This window comes from Chelon labrosus, assembly GCF_963514085.1.
Source record: "Chelon labrosus genome assembly, chromosome: 3".
In the NCBI taxonomy this organism is placed as follows: Eukaryota; Metazoa; Chordata; class Actinopteri; order Mugiliformes; family Mugilidae; genus Chelon; species Chelon labrosus.
Genome location: NC_140339.1, coordinates 28,314,549 through 28,341,125, shown reverse-complemented (window position 1 = coordinate 28,341,125; position 26,577 = coordinate 28,314,549). Strand labels below are relative to the sequence as shown.

The 26,577-nt window shown below is 40.2% G+C and overlaps 1 protein-coding gene across 1 annotated transcript in view; it reads left to right on the top strand.

Annotated features, from left to right (window-relative positions):
• The window catches only part of cemip (cell migration inducing hyaluronidase 1), a 131,108-nt gene that overhangs the window by 39,997 nt on the left and 64,534 nt on the right, over positions 1-26,577 (top strand). Inside the window, exon 2 of the mRNA XM_084541268.1 lies at positions 21,513-21,698. Within this exon, the coding sequence (XP_084397394.1) occupies positions 21,644-21,698 (55 nt within the window). The 5' untranslated portion in view covers positions 21,513-21,643. The remainder of the gene's footprint in view (positions 1-21,512; positions 21,699-26,577) is intronic.

Below are 26,577 nucleotides of genomic sequence, written 5' to 3'. Positions count from 1 at the left end.
CAGGAAGTGTTGGGGGATGCATCAGCTTTTCTTTCTTAGATATCATAAAATGCCAAACGGCTTTCACAGGCAGCTGTGTCTAACTGTGTGAAAGCATCAATCTGAATCGCAACCAAAGCACTCACGCAGATTGAAATGACAAAAAAAAAAAATGCTTCTCAAATTTAAACTTCTCTCGGTTGTTTGACACTGTTACCAAGGTAAATTGTTGTACCACCCTCTGCCCCCCGCAACTAGAGCACTTTAACACAGTCTCCGTCTGAGTGGTAAGAGCCTTTGATGGGAAGAGAGTGGGACAAAGTGTAGTGAGCAATGAACATCTTGACCTTCAAGCTGTTTTAAGATACACTGTCATGTTACAACTTTCTTAGTGGACTTCTCCAGTACTAGCAGTGATTTATTCCTCTGCATTGACGTGGAGGTGTATTCATGTGTGTGTGGTAGAATGCAGATCGAGCGTGAAAAAGGAAGAGAGGCATACTAAGAGAGATACTTAAAAGATGGATGTTTCCATTTGTCCATTTTGAAAATAGGTTGTAAAAGAAACACTCCCATATGTTAAAACACTTTTCTGCCAGAATGAAATGAGCATAGCTGTTTTAAAACACTGATTATTTGATCATTTCTTGTCTAAAAGAATGATGTATTTGGTTAAGACCATGCCCATTATTAATTCTTGACTACAACGTAGTTCTGAAATATGATTTATATCTATATCACGTCATATCATGCAGTGTTCTTTTTAGCAGTAATGAGTTAGTGGAATAATTCCTGCAATTAAACATTGATTATCCTAACCCTGAAGGCTGTAACAATGAAGTAGACTAATAGTTTAATGACAAAGATACACTTTAAATGAAAATGCCCCAACTGTTACTATTACCATACAAATACATTACAAAAGAAACTAAATCCTCCTATAGCCAGTATATTGTTTAGCACATAATGATATCAAATTATGTTATTTGATTTAAAAATAATTTAAATATTATAGTAATAGTTTGGTTTTCATTTTCTTTTAATTTGGTTTAAAAAAAAAAACTTTCACAAACCATTCCGTCCCTCCGATGTGTGTCTGCTGTCGTGTATGCTTAAGATGTTCTTGGGTGAGCATGTGATACTTTGGACTGGTGCATGTGTGTGTAAGCGTGTTTTTGCTCTAGCACGTGCGCTCAGCAGTTGTTCAGAACATGGGCTTCATGCGGGCTTCTCACATTTCCTCTCATGTCCTTCCAGGGGCTTGTCAGACTCTCTTGCTGTTTTAGAAAAACTTTAGAATCCTGGTGTCTACAGTGTAACGCTGCACTAACTGTACCAAAACCAAACAGCTCCAATTTGACCAAGATACAGTTTCTCATGTTCTGGAGACAGCAGCAATAGAATAGGAGATCGGATTCCTGCCAATGATCTAAGGAGAAATGACCCACTGGATGTGTGATCATGTGACTGGAGGCTCCACGGAGAAACCATGACGAATCAAGATACATGTATACAATTGCATAAGACCTTCAAGTCTTGGGAAGTGCCTGGCAGACTGGAATGTCACTGAAGAGGGATGACCAAGTTAAAACAACAATCTACAGATTTAGAGTTCTGCTGATAGATGCTATCAGTCTTTGTGCTAAGCCACAATAAACCTGAACCTCTCTCTGTAGTGGACTCACACTGATGAAAAATAAATCAATCTTCTTTTCTGTGTTGGAGGTCAGATTACCTGTTAAGGAACCCCCCACATCTCACCTCGCCTACTGGAAAATATCTGGTTCCACAATTTAGTGTTTAAGGGGAAAAAACATGACATACAGAAAGATATTTTAAGTTTGGTAAGAAGAGAACAGATCAGAGTGCCAGCTGAGCACGCAGTGCTGTAGACCACAGAATGCCGACCACATCCGAATGGGGTTCTCAAAGGATCTCAGTGTGTCCTCAGTGTATCTTGGGCGCATTCCCACCTATACTTAGTGCTGCCCAGTTGTGATCCACTTGTTACTGGATCAACTAAGAAGAGAGGGCTTTCCCTCCGCAACAGCTAGATGATCCAATAGGAGGCAGGTTACTCTAACTGAAATGCATCTGTTGTCAGCAGGGAGGCTGATGAAGAAACAAGAGCTTGCAATGTGGCTTGCATTAGAACAAGCAAAAAGAATGCTTCCACTTAGTTTTAAGGATCACTAGATGAGATATAATTAAAACCTGGACAGAAATGGACATGTGACCAGAACTAATTTTTTTGTCTGTGTGAATCCAGAACATGCAGCTGCACTGAATGTGTTTGTCAGTCCCTCACTGGACTTGATCTAACATAAGGTGCAGATCACTGTTCATCGTCCAAGAAATATTGCCCTGCGTACTCCATAGACTGTATGTTAAGCAGAATATAAAATACCCTGAAAAGCCCTAGAGTAGAGGTCTTACTGCAGCTCTCTCTGTCAAAATCATAAGCTTACCTGTTTTTCAAGGTGTTGCTCCGAGCACAAGAACCGAATAATGGTTATGCCGCAGCCTCCTTTAGGCTCTGTCTTTATAGAAAACCATAAAAGATCCTGTCATCACAGTTTCACTTGCAGACACTGGTTTGACTTAGATCTGCAATATTTACTGCACACAAATAAGCGTTAACCAAAATAAATTAGCAGCAAAAGTTAATTATTTTTCTTAAGCAATCGCATGCATAGAGAGTTCCTCACTGAGTAGTAATGCGCAGCTATAAAGCATTAGTGACAATGTATGTGTAATGTATGAGGGAGCAGCCATGGTTTTCAAATTGTTTTATGAGTTCACGTTAAACATCTGCTTCTGAGCTGTTATGTGTTCTACCCTGTTCACCGACACGTGGCAGTGGATCTCATCCTCTAGTATGCCACTGTCTGTGCTGGTGTCTGTGCACGTGCATGTTTACGTGTGTGTTTTGACGGATGCCTTTTACCAGATAAATAGTAATGACCGTAAGTGTTTCCTCACTTCTGTGTTGATTTATTTTGCTGCAATGAAACTCTCTATCATTACACGCACACGCACACACGCACACACACGCAGAGGGAGAGAAGGGAACACTAAATGGAAGGATAATTGTTGCACCTTGCCAAGTAGAGATCGCAGTGATTTAGTGTGAAGCTGAAGGCCTAAAAGTCTCTTTCTAAAGATCGTTCTCACACCACAGTGTCATTCCTGCCCTGATTGCTCAGATTTATCGCTTCTCTGACAGACAAGTAGCTTCTCATGCCCCCTAACATCTGCACTGTGTGTTTTAACATATTTGTGTGTCATACACTCAAAGAGGCACGCACACTTTTACAAACAGACAGGCTGACAGTGGCTCATTTCTCCTGTTTCCACATATCTACATAGCTGTAAAGGTAATGACATGCTGGTTTTATGGGTGGAGTTTTCTATAAAAGTCCTCTCTTCACTGCCACCTGCCCCAGCCCTGCAGCTGCTGTCTGCCTACCTGCCTGCCTTTAAATCAGCACACACAGGGGAAGTACAGTTGCTCATACGTAAATACACACATACTGTGCACTTGAATGTCTTTATTACTGCATTCCAGTCTCAGAAACAAATTGTAAACTCTGTGCAGCTCCTTCACTTTTGAAGCTGTGTTCATTGTCCTCCTAATTACTCCAATTGACTACACTGTATGTCTTAATTTGTTGCATGACGCAACAACCTACATCTATATTCATAGCACATTCAAGCAACTCAAAGAGCACGCTGCTTAATAGAAACTCGAACCCAACAGTGCACATTCACATTGCACTGGAGGTGGCAGATTGGGAAATGTGTTAGAGTCGACAGGGGCCCAGTTCTGCCCAAGACGCAACCGATTCAGGTAAAGAAAGTGTCACTGGTCTCTCTCCCTTGACACAGCCACATTTGGACATGTTGCCATGTGATTGCTGTGCATTGCCTCATAATGATGGGCAGTTTGATGTTGCCGTGCTATTGGCTGAACACCTAAAGTTCAGTTACATGGATAGTCACAGGAGGCCTAGCCCCAAGAAATCTATTTTTTGAGCATTACAATACTTGGGTACTTTTGCAGAGATTTTTGCAATTGAGTTGTTACAGCTCCTGTGGTGAAGGCTTTGTTTAATGGCATCCAGCAGTGCTGAAGCTCATCAGATTAAAGCCCAGCTTTACCTTGCATTTAAGGCTAGTGAACACCGTCTTATTTAAGCCATTAAACTCTAATACACTAGCTCCAGTGAGGACTAAATGAGATTAAATTATTACGCTTCCGAGGATTACTCCCTACATGGGCATTAATGCGAGTCTTTGAAGATAGTGTTCAAGAAATTTAACTATGTGTAGAACAAGGAATATAGATATAATAGAAAAAGGAACATATGTGCGGAACAAGTTTGGTGCAAGTGTAGATTTGTTTGTCTTCATTGAGTTGTGCCACGAATGTGTTCTTGCAGCTTTGATAACAGCTTAGCTGTGTTTGTGTAGGTAGGCATCCAGATGTGTTATGCATTATGGATATATGATGTGCTAGGGCAGCCACATTACAGGTTTAAAGATCAACAAAGCTGTCAGGCAGGGGAGATTTAGCCAGATTAATTGAGAAGACGGGAATGTTCCATCTTCTGCTCATGACAGGCCAGCTCAACGAACCAACCATTTCCTACCTCACCTTCACACATTGGACTTGCTAATAAAGTGTGGTTTGGCATTACTGACTGTGTGGCTGTGTGTGTGTGTTTCTACGTCTTCCTCTCATCTGACTTTCAAATGCTGGAGCGTTTGGCAAGGCTCCCATAGAAACACAGCACGCTGAGATGAGGTGATCTTATTAAAAACCTGCGATGTTTCCAGGAAAGATATCAGAGCTGCTCCGTGCTGTGTCAGGAGTCATTTATCAGGAAATTGAGATTTGTTAGCTGTTTAGTCATGCTTCTCATCAAGCATGTTAGAAGTGTTGCTGCGCATGCAGACTGTAGGAGGAAATAAATAAATAGGTAGACAGTTTGTTAAATGTTTCGGTTTAGGCTTGTAACTCCTCCACAAGAATCAGCAATTATTTCCTCCATCCCTTCCACACTCCCTCCTCAGCTCCCTTATATGCCCACCTCAACAAACCCACTCTGAGGCACAATAAAGCACATCTTTACAGCTGTGTTGCATCTTTCTATATCAGTGATTGACTGTGAGGAGGCAATTATTTGTGCCTTATGGAGGTGCAGAGCTCTCAGCTCAGTTTCACATAAATCAGACATGCTGGCAGGAGTGCTGCATCTGCTGCTTACTTTAAAGTTTCAGCCAGGTTTCAAGCAGCATTTGGTTAGCCTGGTGCTTGGACATGGTCTGCTGTTTGTTGGTTGGAAGCATAGTGAGGCACTTACATGAACAGACTGCTGGCCTGAAGGAAAATCTCTTCATGTGTAAAAGAAAATAGGTTAGAATATCTATTATTATTACCCTGGTCTGACCTCTAGGTTGGGAAATCAGTAAGCTCTTGGTGCAGCATCAACCTTGTAGCCTTGCATAGTCCAAATGATTTGATTGCCCCAGCAGATCGTGGCTTCCAGACTAGAAATGGAAAAGAAGCAGAAAACGAAGTGCAGTTGTATTTAATGTTTTACCCTGCAGAGAAGAGAGCAAAATCAAACGAGCAGAAATTGATCAAGAAACGGGTCTTTTGAGCGTTAAGTTCACACAAGTGAAAGATAAATCATGATGAAATATTTTAGTCTACTGACTGCCTTAGTAAAATATAAAAAAATTAAATAAAATGAATTGAAGGGGACCCTGTCTCTACAAGCTGCTCCTGCTCTATCGCTTAAACTCTTATTATAAAAATGATTTGCTGCATTTTCAAAGCAGAAGTAAAAAATGTTCGACAATGTCAGACAATGTTTTGCCAAAGAAGAATCAGTAGAGTGGACTAAACAGAGAGTCCAAATTAGCTCAAGAGGTTTAATTTAATTCTAATAAAGCAAAGTGAACTGAATCAAATAGATAAGGATATGTTCTCCTGAGGCTACACTCCGCCCCCTCCCTCAAAGAAACCAGGGCTAATAATAACCAGAGGTTGGGAAACATTCATGTTGTGTCAGGATTAACATGGGTGTGCAACTCTGCAAATTCCAGCGGTTGCCAGTTTGTCATTCCACTAGACAGGGGACATTGTGGCAGAGGGCAGGACGCTGAGCAGCGGTTGGACAATAACTTGTTCATGCTGTGTTAGAGCAGCATCTGTCATCCGATTCCATCCTGTCAACACTGCACTTCTGTCACTAGTCTCCATTTTCTGCAGCTGGCTTTCGGTTTTGCATCAACAGTGGGAGAGGTACCTATATGCCATGCAGCTTATGCAATATAAAATACAGTATGCAGTTGATAAGGACATATTTTCTCATTTTTACAGATTCTGTGCTTTAAGAAACAATCTCATTACCACAGATAAGGTTATGACAAATAATAGATTTCTCTTGATAATTGCATGTGCACTGACCACAAGGAAGAACAAGCGCTGTTTATTCTCTCAGAAATGCAGAATAGAATAACTCTGGAAAACATGCTTAAAATTCAAGTCTTAAAATTCAAGACTTGTTTTTATGGTGTGAACGTGTCACAGTTCATAGCTCTTCAAAGTGAGGCTGTAGCCTAGATGCAGTATTTTGTTCTTTGAGAACACAGCAGTTGTATATCTGTATGACTGGCTGTCTTGGCACAGCAGGTCTCCCTCTTTGAACCCACAAGGCTGTCAACTCTATGAACCTCTCTCACTGTCACTCCCACTCTTCCTCTCAGTATGGCTGCTGTGCCTCAAGAGGAGAAAACTCTTAATTGGACAACGTTATTAAAACAAGTGTCTTATGTATTTGTGTGGTGCATCAGTGGGAATCGGCTGGCTATGTGCTGTGTCAGGCAGGGCTGATAATCACAACTGCTAGGCTGGGAACATCTTTGTGACACCAGAGCCACTTCTCCCATTTCCCAGTCAGACAGGTCCCACGATATGAACTGCTAACAGTGTTAATTTAAAACGTGGCTTTGGAACAGGTGGCCCACATACAGACTTTAACAAAACAGTGCTCTGTAAAACCACTACACTGTTAAACGACTGAGCCTAGACTAATTATAGTGTTTTAAAGTCGATGTGTAGGGTATTTGCTCTTACATGCACTTAAAAGTAAACAGGTTAGACAGACTACAATGGAAATGTGAGTCATAAACTGCAACGTCAATGCAACAGAAATTAGCACGCTCATAGAAAAGTCGGTTCTCTTTGACCATTACAACAGAAGCGATTACACATGTAATTTCCAATTCAGCATAATTGCCTGAGCAGGGTTATGAAAGACCTTTGAAAACAACAGCTTTCTCGTTTTTGGCCTGAACACAAGCTGTACCCCAGCTGCAGCTTTGTTTGTGTCTACACAGGAGGTACAGTGTTGATCGCACGTCAGCCACGTTTTGGAAGTGCTCAGATCCCAATACACAGTGACTGTATTTACACGTGTGTGTGTGTGTGTGTGTGTGTGTGTGTGTGTGTGTGTGTGTGGGTGTGTGTGTGTGTGTGACAATGTCAGGCGCAGGCCGACATGGTGATTGCCAGTGGACAGCTGTATTAAAAAAAAACAACAGAGAACGTACATCTGAAATACCGTATCCACCATTAAGAATGAGCAGCAAATTGCACTTTATTTTCTTTCTATGATATCCATGCATGTAATCTTATAAGAAAAGATGATGCATATGTCAAATAAATATGGCAGGGCTAAAATGGAAATGGGCTACCAAAACATCTGGTTTTACATTTCAGAAATAATTACTTCTGGAAAGTTGATTAGTTGCAGTTCTATAGGCAAACGCCAGTCTCCTGTAATAAATCCAGACAATCCAGGCTACAAATAAGACACTCTGCATTCTACACTGACAGTGTAAGGTGGCAGTGAATGTATCTCATGAACCGTGACACCGTCCAGTAAAGACAAACCTAGATTAGGTATTGTCACTGAGCAGTTACAACAAAAGGACACGTGTAGTTTCTCAGACTACACAGGTTCACAGGTCTGCTCCTGACTGAGTGTGATTAAGTCTTGTCTTTGTCTGGACTGTGATCGCAGTGATTAAAATATGAGGCAACGTTATCACATGCCTCAAAATCCAGAACAGGCTGCACAGACACTCAAGCATCTCCAAAACATATTGTGTGTGCCTGTGGGTCTTTTATAGATTAAACAGATTAGTATCCGTTTTGGTTTTATTAATATATTTTATCACCAGCCCTGTCCCTACCATAAACTGTAATTCTTTTGATTTTGATTTGTTGCTTTCAATCAGCGTCTTGACAGCAACACTGTCACAGTACATTCCAACAGAATGAGAAAAAAACAAAACAAAAAAAAACCCAACCCTCCTCATCTCAACCCATCCCCAAATACCTCCGCTTATATCACATAAGTTTCATCATTTGCAGCGTGTGTTTCAGTTTCATCACACTTACATTGTCGGCTGCTGTGTCCTCTGGGCTGCGCAGGGATCGGAGTGTGACTGCAGGGCTCGCCGACAATCAAACTCTTTGCTGCTGTTGATGCTACCGCCAGCTTTAATGAGGTCATTTCTCCCCTTCCTCTTTTTTAATATAACTTGAGAGATTTCATCATTTCATCACAGGGACACAAAGAGTAGAGAGAGGCAGAATGCTGAGAGGAGAGCGTGTTGGCCTGTCACTCAGACTCTGATCACCGTGCTGCCTCTGATCTTTCACTGTAGCCAGCAGGTGTCAAAACTGAGCTCCCTGTTGCCTTCCATACCCTAAAATTACACTTATTTCAGTGGATTGAATAGTGACGTTCTCTTTCTTAATGGATGGAATACGGATATGTAAAAAATATTCGCATCAAACAAGATTTTTTTTATTTCCACAAGAAACCATCAGACAACTGAACCAGTGTTTACACTGGTGTGACAAAGCCCTGATGTGTTCATAGTAATCATAATGGAAGAAAATACGTGACATTGTCCACGGAGGCATTACATTGTGATAGATGCGATAGATGTGATAGTCAACAAAATATCTGGACCTTTAACATGAGAGTGTTCCCATTTAAAATAACTACCTGCTTATTGTGACTGTTTACTTGCTAGCAATCCCCCACCCAGTGTCCCTCCCTGTTTTACTGAGACTTCATGTTTCAGTCTTTCCTTTAAGCTGGAGAACTATGGGTTAGAATTAGTAGCAGTAATGTACACACTGTAATGTATGATGTAGAGTAGAGCTGAATATCATTTCATCAAACCGTGCCACTTCAAGCCAAACACACACTTTGGGACATAATCTGTCTGTTAAAGAGAGCAACATTATGTATGTGCCTGGTAGCAACATTCCCATCCCTGCATGTGACATTAGGATCAGTAATTTTTAAGTTATAATCTACATCTTATGAGCCATCAACATCAGGATGCAAACTGTCTGATGAGTCACAACTGTTTTGGAGGTACAAGGGAGACCTAAACAATATTAGGAAAGTGGTCATAATGTTATGCTGATTGGTATATATCCATTACAGAGCTACAAGTTAACATTTCTAGCTAACAAACCAACTAACCCTGAGTTGACATGTTCTTTAAATAGTGGTTGTATAGGTGTTATTGCAGTTAACATAAAAAGAATGTTGACTATCAAATACAGTTGAAGCCTTTTAGTCTTTTCCCTTTTCCACCCCTATACAGTAAGTGGATAATAATTTTTATTTTTTACTGATTTCTCATGAAGACTATTATCTAACCAACTAATGAATATGAAGTGGACAGTGTTGCTACTGAATGTCACTTCTGCGTTTTCATACTGCAAGGGTGCATTATCAGGAATTATGTGATGAGGCTCTTAGTGCTGCACTTCAATAAAAATAGATGACATTTTTTTCTCCATCGGTTTTCTTTTATGAAAAGACCTTTAATGAACACTGTGAGCCAACCACTCTCTCATCTTTTTGATCCATACAAATGGTTGATCACTGTAACCATTTGCCTTGGTTTTAAATAAGTACTGATAGCATATATTATGTAAATAAAAGGTCAACATTTATGCAGTATCCTGTCAATTAATGAGAATCCAAATGAATTCATGATATGTTTAGTTATGTTAGTCTAATATACACTGCCCGGACAAAAAAAAATAAAAAAGTCACCACCAAAGAAAAAGGTAATATTTCCATTAGGAAAGAAAAAATCCATTGATGGAATAACCTGGTCATTCAGTATATTCAGGTATATTCAGCTGACCTCATTCTTTGGACACATAATGTTGCTGAACCTAGACCTGACCAACTGCAGCAACCCCAGATCATAGCACTGCCCCCACAGGCTTGTACCTGATGGGTGCATCACTTCATCTGCCTCTCTTCTTACCCTGATGCCCCCATCACTCTGGAACAGGGTAAATCTGGACTCATCAGACCACATGACCTTCTTCCATTGCTCCAGAGTCCAATCTTTATGCTCCCTAGCAAACTGAAGCCTTTTATTCTGACCACATTTCTTTCACGAAGACGATGGTTCCCCACTGTCCTTCCAGTTTTTAATAATACGTTGGACAGTTCTTAACCCAATTGTAGTAGTTTCTACAATCTCCTTAGATGTTTTCTCTTCTTGATGCATGCCAATGATTTGACCCTTCTCAAACAGACCACAGGATGTGTCTTTAGACATGGTTGTTTAAGAAATGAGAAGCTACTCATTGCATCAGTTGGGGTTAAATAACTTGTTACCAGCTGAAAGATAATCATCTATGCATTAATTATCCATTAGGAGGCTCGTACCTATTTGCTTAGTTAAATCCAGGTGGCGACTGTTTTTTTGGCCAGCTAGTGTATTTGCATAAAGGTACCGACCACATGAAACTTGTGACAGGCAGCCTTATGTTTCCTTTTTGCTCAAGGCCAGACCTCACGTGTTTTGTGTCGTTCGTTCCAGTGAGGCTCCCCTGTCTGTAACTCTCGCTCTCCTTCTTTTGTAATAGTGTGTGTGTGCATTTTTGTGTGACAGAGTGCATTCATCTGCACATTCATGGCTAACCTTGTTAAGTGTACCTGGATCAGGTTGAGGACAGCATGTTCACTATGTGACCAAATGTTATTTTCTTGCAACCAAATCCAGACCACTTTTTAGGAAAGACACACACACACATGCATACCAACACCTCCCCCTCCTGCCAGTTGAATGTGTGTTGAGGCAGGTCTGTTATCAGAATTGGCTGACTGGCTGCTGAGTGAATCGAATTACCCATTGTCACTGCAGGCCTCAGGATGTAGCTAATGGTAATATATATATATATATTAGCTTAGTGGTCAGGGTTGTTTTATGAGTGTCCTAAGAAGAGTTTGTCTTCACTATCCACACTGGTGTGTTACTATTAATGCTGCCTATTTATTTATTAAATCAAAAAAAAGAGTGGGTTGATGGATGTACATTCCTGTAGTAGTAATAATGTAAGCCCTATGAAAATCATATTAAATTCTGTTTAATCACCTTTTTTCTTTTATGATAGACTGTGAATTTGAGCATATTGAGAGAAAGATAAATACACAGAAAAATACAGTACATAGATGTTGTTTGTTTTTTAAAGTGCAGCCATTTTTTCTCATCACTGGGCACTGACTATAGTCTGCACACACCAACAACCTCCTACAGTGGCTTTAGCAGCTTGTATTTAGCCTCAAAAGGAAAAAAATAAAAAATAAAAAACGTTTAAATAAACTCACTACTTTGACACACATGACTACCCAGACATAGCTTGAGGAAAATGTTGCAGCTGTTGCTGGGATGAGAGCCACGAGGTCTTGGAAGTCTTGGGAGTGCAAAGAGACCTTCAGTGCAGCGGGGGGCTGGTGCCTATCCCAGCTGGCAGTGGGTGGGAGGGTACACCACAGACAGGTCACCAAAGCAAATACACAATTCTGCGCTGGTTGCAATTTGTGTAGGAGTAGGCCCGTGTCGTCAAGCGCATGTGATGACTTTCTTGTCATAAGTCTGACTTACTCTGTGGGCGCATTGAAAGTACGGCTATGTGCCTTGGATTCAAAACCACACTTCTCAATTTGGATGGAAAGAGGCGGTATGCGAGCGCCTCCACCACCTAAAGCAATGCAAATTTGATGCAATGCACTTTTCTTATCAGTAAGTGGGAATTGTTATTATTATTTTTGTTTTTCCTGGTTTGCAGTGACATCTGTGAAGGTGCCATGAGAGAACGCCTTAAGTAATCTGTGAGCTACCGACTGAGCCCTGCACTTGACATGGTGATAAAATATAAATGTCAATTTTAGGCATTTAAAGTAGGTACAACAGCTGTACAACATTGTTTTTACTTCTGCTGGCACAAATAGTTGCACAAAGACACACTTGGAAATCTGAAGGTTTGCACATATTTATACAGTATATACCAGTGCTCTCAATATCAGTACAAGCAAACTAACTGAACCTGGTTGTTGGACCTGGTGGTATTTGAGTTAATCCTGTTTATAGTGCAATGATTTGGTTGTTCTGTGATGGAGAAAACACCAGGACAAAATAAAGAAGTCGCTATGTAGTTTTTGCCTGCATGTTTTAGTCTTGGTGTAGTTAAATATTAGTCTGCTGCCACGGATCATGGTTAAATGAAACATACCATACTGCAAATAAGAGACTTCTAGAAAATCTATTTTGTTCAAAAATGCCAATAAGTATCACTTTGTATTGTTTGTATTGACTGTGTTTATTGCCAGGTCCTTTAAGCTGTTTCCTCTGTGTCTTTGCTGCTGTTGCCATGCCTTCCCCACAAAAGGCTGTAAGTGATGACTTGGTGAGTCACTTTATCTCAGCTAGCACAAAGCTGCGCCACAATAAGGCTTTTGCAAAGGTTGACTGCTGTTTGAAAAGGACTAGAGCAGCAGAACTCCCCTCTGGAGGAACAAAAACACTACGTTCAAACCCATTCATTCGCCTGAATACTGACTCCTTCATTTCCTGTTTTTATTTCAAGGAATGAGTATCAAGGTCTGAATCCATTTCCACTTGAGTCGTTTCTTTCTGTTTCACAATGAGCTTTGCTCAGCTGGAAAACCAGCCCTAGCTGAATAACAGGTATATTATAATTACTGACCCTTTGTAAGAGTCTGACAGAACAATATCAAATAGCTTTGGCCTGTTGGCTGGAAGCCACATTGCATGCAATATGCTGCAATGATGTCAGTGGCTGACCGGTAGGTTCATTCAGCCTGCCACGGGAGGGTAGGATGAATGGGCTTGAGGTGATGAAATCAATGATAAAAATGATTTCAAAGTAGAGGGATTATCACAGGTTTTTGTCCGGTTTAGAATTTCAGTATTGGCTCAGAAAAAAAGATGGTTTCCAGACATATCTGCCCAACTCTCTGAGGGTATGAGCAGGGACCCTATGTGGACATCTGAATAGATTCCATCATTTGTAGCTGCATGAACTATATGCAGTGAAAATGTGACGGAAACCGTGCACTTTACAAGGAGGATCACTGTTATCCACACCTTTATAATTCATTGTCAAAAAAGAACAAGGACGCACAAAAGCTGTTAAACTCAGTTAGAAACTGTTCCATATTCACTAAGAGTCAGATGCTTTGTCCCTCCACTGTGCTTGGGGTGGACAGGGAACTGGTTCTGACTGCAGGCTATTCCATAATCAGACACATCATCAGTGACACTGGTCCGGCCCTATCTATAACAAGCAGCTATGCTAGATGTTACGGTAGATCGTGGACCTAAAAGCACAAAGTCACAGTCAGTCAGCTTTTCAGAAACATCCACAGGAGCCTTGTGTGTTTTTCTGTGTTTGATGTGCGGGGCAACGACACTCACTAAAATACAATAAATAACCCAGCTAAGACTCAGGTATTTTCAACATGAAAATGAGCTCTTGATTTGTCTGCTGTGAGACACAATTTGAATCTGGAATTCTTTCAGCCATCAATGAGTCCTACATACTGTTGCAGAGCGTTTTAAAGTGAATTGCACTGAATACATCGTCTATTTTTTGCATTCAGTCTTACTTGCCAAATGCACCAGTGTATAACTGAGCATTGAACCTATTCCCCTTACTACCAAACATTTGAAAAGTCTTTTAAAATGTGTATTGTGTTTACATCAGTGTATTCTTGTGGGCTTTGTCCCCTAGATGAGTGGAATTGTGTGTACTATTTCCAGCTTTCCAGTACATTTTCCAGCTGGTCTGTACAGACTGGTAGCCTAAACAAACATTAAAGCAGCTCTAAGAAGGACTATGTAGCTCAGGTGTTTTTTTTGTTTTAGACTGTATGCTTTATAAAAGGATATTTCTACTTAGTTGTCATTCAACTTTTGATTTCATTTTCAAATGTCAGCAATCTGACAGCATCGCTCTTAAACGCAATAAAACCATCAGCTCCTGGTAACCACACATTTGGCATTGCAACGATAATTGAAAAGAAAAAATGCCATATGGTGACCTCCTTGGTAATATCATCAAGTAAATCATTGCAATTTAACAGACATATTGCAAACAAAAGAGCATCACCATGACCTCTTAAAGGTTTCACCTTCATCATTTATTCTAGCTAACCTGTGTTCATATGTTACAGTTTCTAACATACATGCCATCCGATTCTTCAAATCTTTTTCCAGAATCTGAGGTTTACTCAAGCAGCTGTTACAATAGGTCATATTTTTAAACATTTGGCAGTTCCTTCTGGTCCCCCAGGAGACATAGCCCTTGTGATGTTCTTCAACGTTATCCCAAAATGGGTTAACAAGCCTACATTGCTAGATTGCATGAAAAATGTTTCTGTTTCTGTCAGATATTTCCAACATAAACCATCAGTCAGCACGCCCATCTGGTTTGCTTGTGTTTTGTTTATGAAGTTACCTGGTGTGTACTTTACTAACATTGTAGCAAATTATAGCAAAGCTGGTAGAATATGGTCTAATACGAACAATTAAAACAATGCAATTCCTAGCGCTCATGGATGAACAAACTACTAACTGTAACTTAACAGACAATTTTGCCAAAACAATATCCTTATGTATTAAAATCAGTTAAGCTTTATTTGCACATTGCTGACATGCATCTACCCACAAATTCTACTTAATGGAAAGCAGTTTTCTCTTGGTTATGATGTTTAAGGGGGAATCATGTCCTTGTTGCTGCACTAGTGACTCCTGGTTGTTTGGGGTCCTGTACAGGTAGTAGAGGATCCCCGAGGGATAGTGTGAACCTTAATGCTGGCTTTGTTGGGACACCGTGTTGTGTAGCCACGTATCTTGAGTAGCCTAGAACGGACAATCCAAACACTTGCTCTACATTTTTACGTTGCAATAGCTGCCACCGTAGGTTCTGTGGCATGGCTTGGAAAGGGAGGGGTATTCAGCTAATTCATACACACTGGACCTGTAAATGGAATCCAGCAGACGCTTATCAAATCTGCCGAGCTCATAATGGGATTGGCTTCCTGTAGACGGGACAGGAATCAAAACATTTATTCAGTCAAAAAATGCTTGGAAAAAGTAAGTGTGTGTGTGTGAGTGGATCAGTCAGTCAGCAGATTTTCTTCACCTCCATCTGGCCGGTGTTTAGCTGGACCTCAAACAGAGCTGCTGCTAATACATCTACCAGAGTTCCACCCAATATTTTGCACTTCCCTAGAGGTATATTATTACAAACTATTCATGGACTTTCATGGAGAGATTAATAGTAAGTTTATGTTATTGTGGTACTCATAAAAAAAAAAAACTCTTTGAAAGTGCCCTCCACCCTAAGTTAAATGTAATGTGTGTGTGTGGCTGCGACGCTGTATGTGTGGCAGCGAGAGTGGTTCAGCAGGGAAGGTGGCAATTTATCTCACAAGTTCATTTTTTAGGAAGTGTGTGTGTGTTGTCAGAGAAGTGCCAGCTTGTGTTTGTGTGTGTGAAATTTCACAGGCGCTCCGAGCTCATAAAGTGCCCAATAACCAGCAGGGCCTGGAAGCCCATAAGCCACCGTATGGCTTCAACTCGGCATGTTGCCTCTGACATAAATCTGAAGTTACAATGGATGTTACAATGTTACTGTTTTATTTCCTTCACTATAATGAAGAAATAGAAGAAATAGTTTTGGGATGTGTTAATAGAAATGTCATTCTTTTTCTCCTATATGAACGTCTACACACGTGTGCAGTTTCTCTGTCAGTTGGTTCGGGGCTGAAGGTGAAAGGCAGGAGATGTAAGTGGGAGGTTATCCTTCCCTACTGGCTGTTTGAGCCCCTTGCTGTGGGCTGGATGTGGAAGACCTCAGAGCAGACATCGACCACTTCAGCAAAGGCAGTGTTTTGATTAACGGCTGCAATCTACTGCCTATCAGACTGTGATTATCTCCGCTTTAATTTGGATAAATTTTGCACATGAAAAAAATATTCCATCCCCGGTCTTACTTTAAAATTATTTTTATAAAATTCTACAGTCCTCACTGCTGAAAGACTGAAATGCTTTCTTCCTTTTAGTTGGCAAATGAACAAAGCCATGTATTCATTTTTCAAGGTGGTGATCAATTTGCTTTGATAGGTAGCAGAAACTTTTCTCTTTTTTTTGTGCTATTTCTGACTCGGAACAGGTGTTGCGTTTGAATCGGCTTTCTGTTTCTGGTTTCAATGTGTGAAGGAGTTTTTTTCATTAACACTGGAGGAGGGTTCACTGAAACTGACAGTAATTCTGTGGAAGGTGTATTGAGATTTTTGACAGTATTAACATAAATAAGTACATTCAAAAAACACCAAATGTGCTATGTAACTATATTATGTTGCTGTTAGGTTGATTACAGAGAGAGTAGGATGATAAAACCAGTGAGTAGTTACATTAATGATATATATTCATCAAAACAGCGTATTTACTGTTAATGTCATATGCATCAGTGGATGAATTCATTATTTAATGATCTCTTTTGCTCTACCACAAATACAACAGTTAAACAAGCTGTTTTTTTTGTTTTGTTTTTTTGTTGTTGGCTAGCTAAGGTTTCCTCTACTTAGGTCAGAATAATAAAATATCGGTTTACTGGTTAACACCAACAATGTTACATATGTAGTTCAGACAGAAACAACACAAGCCTTTTGTTTATCTGTTTCACAGAATGTCTAATATCATGTTAGATGGCCTACTGAAATATCATGAACTGCTGCGAGCGCTGCATTAACTCACCTCAGGAAAAACCATTTGAACACTTTGAGAAAGTCAAGACAGAACAGGTTGTGATTATTAATAATGCATGAATGCTTCACTGAAGTGGCTCCTGCTTTTGTTCACACGTGTGGGCTGCGAGAGACACCGGGAATGCATTTGACTGGCAGAGGCAAAACGTCACGTTCTTTGTGAACACGAGTGTCATATGTGATCTTTGTGAGTCATTCCACCATTTCATAGTTTGAATCACATGGCAGCAAACTAGTACACAACATTCTTGGAAGATTGGGTAAAACAATGTCAAACAGCGGGGTGAGGCAGGGGTGCTCAGTCATTGGCAAATAAGAAAAACCTTAGCTGAACTCCATAACAGCTGAAAACTTCTGGGCACGAATTCGGAATGCAAACCTATTAGTGTTGAAGCTAAAATCATCCTTGCTTAAGTTTGCTTTATGCAATCCTCTCCTGGTGGGAGAACATTTTTCTCTCATCCAGGAATCAGTGGCTATGTTCATACCAGTAATCCATTCATAATGTGGTTAAGATGGTAATGCAAGTAAGGTGGAGCCCAAGTAAAAAACACATGATTCTCATTGTTTGATGATGTGTGGCAAAGACTCTCTATAGTCTATGGGCTAATTTGTAATCTCGTAGATGTCATCATGAACATTGGAAACATACTGTAAGCCAGCTATTCATAGCAATTTCATATCTTGGAAACAGGAATGCTTATGAAGCAGGCAACCCATGTATAATGTGTATTCTATATCTATACGCAATTCACTACATTTGGTCACTTACTCTGATGACTTGCATTGCACTGGTTTCTTAATTAGTCCAGCACTCCCACTCATCTTTATACCCCTTCTTTAGTCGATATAAATTGTAAAGCTACCTACTTAGCACACTTCACAGCAGTTTTACAGCAGCTCACACGTTTGACCGCCCACGCATGGGGAGATCTCAGACTGGCCATCCATCAATCCATCAATGTACGTCAAGTAAGTGTCAGTTGCCGAGGACAGACGATAGACTAACATCTTCAGTACCCATAATCTAAAACAACAAAAACAACAAAAAATTGACATCAACAGGAGCCTCTAAAAATTACTTTTACAAAATCTGTTCAAATGCTTGCGTCTTAATCTGACTAATAGTAAACACAAGCAGGACATTGCCACTGTGATATAGAACTGGTCATCTTTCCACCAGTTTGCGCCAACCTATAATGTCAGCTCATGCTGCTTCAAGCGAAATGTCCAAACAGATGTTAATGTTTATGGCTAGTGAGTTTCACATATCCCAGTTCCTCACATATAAAGTTGTGTCATGCATTGTAATCCCTTTTCTCTTGTTGCATTCTGAACTGACCACTTGGTCCAGTCAAATTCAATCTGTGGAGGTAGAACAGTCTCCAGAATACCAATGTAATTCAGTGCTTGAAGTTCAGTTGCTGTTACATAGCTGGAATCAATCTCATCTTTCAGTTTCAAGATATGTTGTCTTTCAGCAACATGGAAGCTCTCTCCAATGGAGTGTCCTGAGGGTGCATGTCAGACTGTTAGCCTGCCATGCTCCCCCAGAAGACACCATGTGACCATCTCCCCCTCATGAGATGGTCATGGGTATAATGCATCAACGGGACTACATGCTACAGCTCTGTAATCACTCTCATCTTTGCTTTCACACTACCAGATGTGTGGGTTAATCTAGTTCCTCTAGGAATTTCGAGAATTTAAATCTCACTGTCTCAGTAATAAGTGCAGCCCAACAATCACTGCAGGGAAAGTTCACTGTGAAATCACATAAAAGGCCCCGACAGCGTACACTATACTTATTTTCCATCCATAAATCCACACATCTACAGTGGGTCTGACAAATTGCATCATATTTGATGGTTCAAAACAACTGAGATATTTGAAGTGTGTTTTATTCTATGGCCATATGTGCACTACAGTTGGATTCTTCCATAACTGAAAGTCAGGTTTGGGTTTCTAATTTTATCCAAAACAAGATTTTAGAGACAGAGACATCATGCTATGTTTATTGCGTTTTATTTTTGTGGGTTTGGCTTTCATTTCATATTAGGATCAGTTCAGTTGAACCAGAAGCTTAGGAAAATGGCAAACCAGACTGTCAACTGCACATGTCCATCACCCTGTTTTTGTTGAGTAGTGAAAGATTTTATCTGACATTTCATTTCTGTTACACCAAATAAAGCAGTTTGGATCACCTTAATAAACATGGCTAATTACCTGACCACTGGAAATCCTATGTTTCAGTGACTTTTACATGTCCACACTGACAAGTGACATGTGGCACCTCATACTAACTTCCCATGATGCAGTCGAATAGTAGAATTCTGTTGCTGAGGCCTTTGTAATTTTTTTCTCAAAGCTCTCATATGAACAACTTTACAAATGTCGACTCAATTATGTTCTGAATTCATTGTAGAAGTGTTGACAGCAATCATCCTTCTACAGTGTCTAAGCAACAACATTTCTGATAAATAAACTGCCTTGATTTTTCCTGGATGCCAGTTTACTGCAGGATGAAACTGCAGTAAATTGCTGTGTCACAACAATTCCTCTGTAAACACAAGATTACAAACCAGGATTTAATACACAGAGTGATTTCCACAAGGGAACTTTGCTGGTTTAGTCATGAAATCCAGAACTGCGCCAACCATAAGTCTCATATTTAACAAAACCGGCTCGTTGCCAGCAAAGAGACGTGGAGTCTGCAGCTCAAGGATCTAATCTGCTGCTACATAAGATAACAATATGATACTAATAATAAGAAGAGACTTCCTGGAAGAAAGGTTTACCAACAACAATTATACAGGTGTGACCTGCGAGTGTTTACATACACAGAGAAACAGTCAAGAGGAATGGGGAGTATATGCACAAAGTTGCATTCATAAATAGAAACATCTGCACAGATATCTGCCGTATGGATCCTGCCATCAAAAAGTGTCATTGCTATGTAGTGGGGGTGCCTGGTCTGGTCTAGGTGGGTGGTACATGTCTAAGTAACATCCGCATGAATGCCAGGTACAAAATTTTCCCAGCAGAACATTGAATTGAATTGAATTGTCACAAGATGATCAATGTTATTTACTTCACCTGTCAGTTTATCTGAAACATAGAAAGCAGCATAAGCAGCCAAATATATTGCAAACAAACTCAAAGAAGTATCTAGCCTATTAGGTTTGAACAGCGTGTCAATTCACACATGGTTAATAGGGCTGTAAGAATCTCCCACTAACTCTGTCTCCCATAGTCAAGCAGCAAGTTAATTACATGATAAAATAAATGATGATTAATTAGTACAGTGTTCCTTTATGCCCACAAACTCTCACTGTGCTCTCCACATGGCAGCATGAGCTAATTAAATCTAATCAAAGCCAGCATGCAATGCGGAACAGTTTACAGCAACTCAGCAATTTTTCCTGGGGGTCATGTCATGGTATGAGTATCTCCACAAAGCAGAACTACCTTCCAATAAAGAATCTCCACTAAACATTGTGAAGACTATAATTAAAAAAATAAGAGGTCATTTTTCAAATGTATGTGCAGTAGCGACGGCCAGGAAGAATCGGTCGGTTCTGCCTGTCTTTCCTCTCAGACCAGATAATTTACAGAGTAGTAGTGTTACTGCCCCTGTTTGGACATCTGAGAATGCAAAGGCAGCGTTGTACTTGTTGACGATATTTGTGCTATTTCTTGTTTATCTGTCCTAACATTTTTCTAGTTTCTAGTGAGACTCAGGTGTGATTTAATTCAAAACTGTAAAATGACAATCCAAATGTTGAAATGTTGCTAAAATTATTATGAGAAAGTTGAGAAAAATTTAGTTACAAATTAAACAATCTTGTGAAGCATTGCAAGCTGACTATAAATGTTTTATGGTATTACTATACTGAAGCTTGTTCAATCCAGATTAACCCATTACCACAGCACTCAGCGTAAAATCTGAGGGATTTGTTGCAGGTAACACTGCTGAAAAAATCTGAATCTGCACTGTGTCCAAGGGAAGCAAGGGAAAAATATCAAAATAAGAACAAAGTATTTTGATTTTTATCTCTTCTTTTCAATGCTGTATATTTTAGCAACATAACGTAAAGATTGAGATTAAGTGTATATTACCCTAGAGTCCATACGATAGAAATATCTACCATCATTATGTCTTTGAAAGCTAAAACCATTAAAATCAATGTTCTGGAAGACTCCTCCACAGTGTGACATAGCTGTCCAGAAATGGTACAGACTCCCTGCTATGTTTGCACATCGGGGAGTCCTTTAGAATTGCCTATTTGTACATGACTTATTGAGTCTCTGCATTTTAATGTGATGTTGTAGGTGCCTTTGGTGGCCCCCCTCTGTGAACTCGGCACTTCATACTCCGAAACCCCTTCTCAAGTCCACTGGGAGGTCTGAAGCATCCTTTGAAGGCCTCAGGTGTGAAGTTGGTCAGGGGCAGGCTGAGCGAGATGAAGACATGTGTCGTGTTTGTGGCAGCTCTGCTGCTCCCCAGCATCCAAGCAGGTGAGTAGAGCTAAGGCTTATTTTGTTTCTTATCTGACATTGACATGATATACAAGTATAAAGTAGGATTAATACCTCCCGTCAGTTATTAGAGTCTAGCATAAAATTTTGATCAAATAACAAGAAAAGCGAAACTCGAAAAAAATGATCAAACATCCATTTTTCAGAATACTGACCTTCAAATCAATTTTTGATTGTCCTTTGAAACAGTGCTGTTAATAATTCCAGCAGTGTTCTGTTGCCTTGACATTTTGTCAGTTAGTTTACTATCTTACTGGGAGCTAAATGTTCAGTGTGTAGGAATTGGTGGCATCAAGCAGAGCTGTTGGAAACTGCAATTGGTTTTAGGGTGAGACTGTGGTCAAGGTTTGCTTTAACCAAATGGTAAATGGTAAATGGCCTTGCTTTTATATAGCGCTTTTCTACCTATCAAAGCTCTTTACAGTCACAGACACATCTACCCATTCACTCACACAAGCACACATACATTCACACACCAGTGCCACACACTGGGAGCAACTGGGGGTTCAGTGTCTTGTTCAAGGACACTTCAGCATGTGGCACATTCCGGGGATTGAACCACTAACCCTCTGGTTCGTGGACAACCCGCTCTACCTACTGAGCCACAGCCGCCCTCAAATGAAATTATGGGTAATGCTGGCAAATACTGTTTAATCTTACCTTGTTACCCACAAATCCACCAAGCTGCTTGTTTGTTGCACCACAGTGACTGTTTTGTTTCGTCTTTCTACATGTGTTAAATGCAAGAAATGCAAATTGCTGGTGTAGGATTTGGGGTTGTTTATGGGGGTAACATTACATTTGCTGATGAGTAGTTATCTGATTAGAAAGAAAATGAATATAGTTTTATGTAACTTGATCTACACTGGTACATTCTCTCAGCATGTACACAGGAAGCATTTTTCTGATCATGCTCAATGACATGAACCTGGCACACCAGGCTAACCTTTACAGACATAGGCTGCTTCAAAAATACATAGGATTGATCAGTATCCTGCCCAAGTAATATTTCATGCTACTATGGTATGTGTATATGCACAAGCAAGCTGGACATGTAGAGTATATTTGCATAGATGTAATTCTTGTTTTGTCTGATTAGCAGGTTAATTTCTATTTAAGGCACCTTGTAGCTAACATTCATTGTTGGTTTTGGATACGAGTATGCCAGCGTCAGTGTCAGGGCTATTCATTAATAGGACGCAGTGTGTCCCAGTTGATACTGATTATTAAGACAAGCACTACCACTGGCTGATGACTGCATATTTTTGGCTCTCCAGTCCATTCTCCATCGCATTTGTCACTTTGTTTGTTACTTTGTGTTTGTCCTATGACTGTCAAAAATCTGCAGTGAAGTGCACTCAAACATGTAACATCTGGACCATATGCAAACAACGGCAGCTGTCAGGAATTATGATGGATTAGTCCTTGAAACACCCTGAATGCTAAGTGTTCATACTACAGATTTCTAGCCCTCTGACTGATTGAGAGTGCTTGTAGGTAGAATACAGAGGTATGTCCTTTGGAAAATGAAATTTTGCAAATGTTTTATAAATGTTTATTTATCGCCTAGGAATGAATAGCTTGACAAACCAAAACTTAACTCAAGAACCACTTCCTGGAAATCTGAGAGCTTTTCATCTTTACTATGAACTGCAGAAAGCACTAATAGTCAAAATTATTGGTTAGAAAATGTCAGAGACATTGCTCCGTTCCAGAGAATGTGCCATTATGTTTTTGTAACTACTGGAGTGATCTTCTAGGTGACTGAGAAGCTAACCACCAAGTGTTCACATTGTCTCGTGATAGACAACGTGATTTTAACAACACAATCAAGCCACACAGCAGCATTGCTACACAAACTCACGCACACACACTTCATCAAACATCCCCTGGTTAGATTCAGTTTCAGATTTATTCGGATTGACACAGGGTTAACAGTGCAATGAAATGTTGCAGAAGAGAGAACTGGTCAACTCAGGCATAAATAGTAAGAGCAAAAAACAAACAACAGTATAACATTAAAATGTAAGTACAGAAATTACAGAATTTGCAGCATATTTAGAAAGGTGTCAAGTGGAAGTGTCAGTCATATTGCACTTTGTAGTGTACCAGCAGACAGGGATTATGTTCAGTGTCCAGAGAATAGTCTATTCTGAGTTGAGGAGTCTGATAGCCTGGTGGTAGAAGCTGTCCTTCAGTCTTTTGGTGCCTGCAGCCAGGCTCCTGTAAAGTCTGCCAGAAAATAACAAGGAGAACAGTCTGCTCGCTGGGTGGCTGTGGTTCCTGATTATGCTGTGTGCCATCCGTAGGCACTGTTTTTGATAAATGTCCTGGATGGATAGGGGACTGTTTCAAGTGATGCACCGTGCCTTTTCCACCACCCTCTGTACGGCTGGCTTTGAGTGGAACAGTTCCCGTACCATGCTGAGTGTCAGCCCATCAGCAGGCTCTCGATGGTACACCTGCAGAAGTTTGTGATGATGTTAAGTGTTCATGCCAAACTTCCTCTGGCAAGCTCTCCTGACCACAGTGTCGGTGTGTGGTGACCAGGACAAGTCCTCTTTGATGTGCACACTGAGAAATTTAAAACTGCTGACCCTATCAACTTCAGCATCTCCAGTGTGGATAGGTGAGTGTCCGCTTCCCTGTTGCCTCCTGTTGTAGACATCCATCTTGTTAGTTTTGCCGACATTCAGGAGAGGATGTATGGCTCCAGCTTGGTCAGTGCTTTAACCTCCTCTCTGTAGGCGGTCTCATCGTTGTCTGTGATGTGGCTGAAGATGGTCCAATCGACAGCAAACTTGTTGATGGTGGTGCAGCACAGTCATGGGTACCGTCACGGGTAGTTAGCAGATTTATCCATGAAAAGGAAGGGTAATTAAAGCTAAACAAAAGTGCAACACATGTAGTTTGTGACATAAAACAAGGGTTATACTGAAATCAGCAATGGTTAGACACCTACAGTGACAGTTTAGGTATATTACAACTAATGCGCTGTTAATGAACAGATCAAATGGAGCGAGAGAGGTGCTGTTTCCCTCTATTGAAATGGACAGCAGCACTAAGTCAGTACAACCCTGAATTCGATAATCAAGGATGCACATCAAACTGCGCATTGAAATGTATGCATGTCCTGTTTAAAAATATAATTCTTCATCTCGTGGCAGCCATGCAGATAGGCACCTAGCTAAGCAAGGCCACAACTGATCCTGGCCCTGCTCTCTGTGTGTGTATGTGTGTGTTTGTGTAGCAGTGCTCAAGGCGTTAGAGTTATTTAACTTTAAAGTGAGCACGTACTCTTACTCCGCTTCTTTCTTTGTGCTGCTTTTTATTGCAACTCTTTATTGTGACTGCAAACAGAAAAAAAAAACCTTTTAAATCACCACCACAAGCGCTTCCCAGTCTGAGACAGATTGGCTTTTTATTGGAGGTTTAGTATTGGGGCTGCATATGAATGAAAACCTCAAACACAGCAGAATTCAGTGACATTATAGTAATGGTGTATAAGTGGAAGTAATAATACGAGATTTTTTGTATGAATTAATGTCAATGTGTGGCCCTCAGGCAAAGTGACTTTTACCTCTTGTAATAAATTGGATTACCTGCTCATTTACAGGTTTAGGAAACTGACTCACCTTTGCTGCACTTTAATGTGTTATTTAAATTAGGCATGCATTTCAGCCAACGTAATACAAGCTTGTTTTTCTAAGAACATATTTAAGATGCATAGTTTTTATCTGAGGGCTGAGCTTTACGTCTTGCTGCTCTTTTCTAGATAAAGTCGTCTATTTTACCTAGTAATACCAGGATCAGACTGCACCTTATTTACATAAGTCTTTCTAGGAAACAGTTGGCAGACAAGGTGATTGTGATGACTTCAATACATGCCAAGACTTGGCAGAGAGATGTAAGACAACAAGTACAACTCTGACCAACTTTGCACCCTGGCTCATAAACTGCATATAGCAGTATAGTAGAGAGACAGACATACATTGAGAGAAGGCAAAATAATTCTGATGCAGTCATTTCTTCATCAGTCACCCTTTTTAGTACATATGTAGATGCAGTTGCACTAGTAATATGAACTTACACTGTGCATACACTTTACTATGTAATGTCAATCCCTGTCTGCCAAAACATTTACTAGATGAAAAAAAAACCCAAACAATAGATTGGAGAAAACTCTTTTGAGAAAGAGATATTTAAATAATAACCAAACTTTCTGTTTAAAATAGCAGTTGTAATTATCCTCCAAATGACATTCACAGAGGCATGCCATGCTATAGAGCCTTGCCACTAATGTGGCTATAAACACCACGGCTAAAGCTGCTGTCTGTGGGGTGTTTGATTTGCTTTGGAAAAGTATCAAATTAAAGTTTAATGACCCCTGTCATGTGAAAATTGGGCTGTCGAAAAGCAAACAGAATGCATCAAGAAAGAATCACAAAAGCAAATGGAATCCCATACAGTCGATGTCCTTGCACTCGTTAATTTGGAAATAGTAAATGAAAATTGCAAAATAATGGGAAAAAAAAAAAAGTTCTGCTATGGTTTCAGATGATTACCAAATGTATGTGACATCAGTCCATTGTCCAACGGTGACTGATGGTGAAGATGGTGTCGATGATGATAGTCCGGATGAATGTGATTTTAGTTCCCTCACTGTGTTGTCGTTTTTATGAACAGCACAAAGCTCAAAATAAGGGTAAATAAGTGTACACTAGTAAAATGAAACAGCAGAATAACGCTTTTATTTTCAAAAAGGAAATAAATAAAACGCAATGATAACACACAACTTGTGTATTCATCCTTTAGTAGGATAGTAGTTAGTTCCCTGCATGGATCTAGATTCATTCAG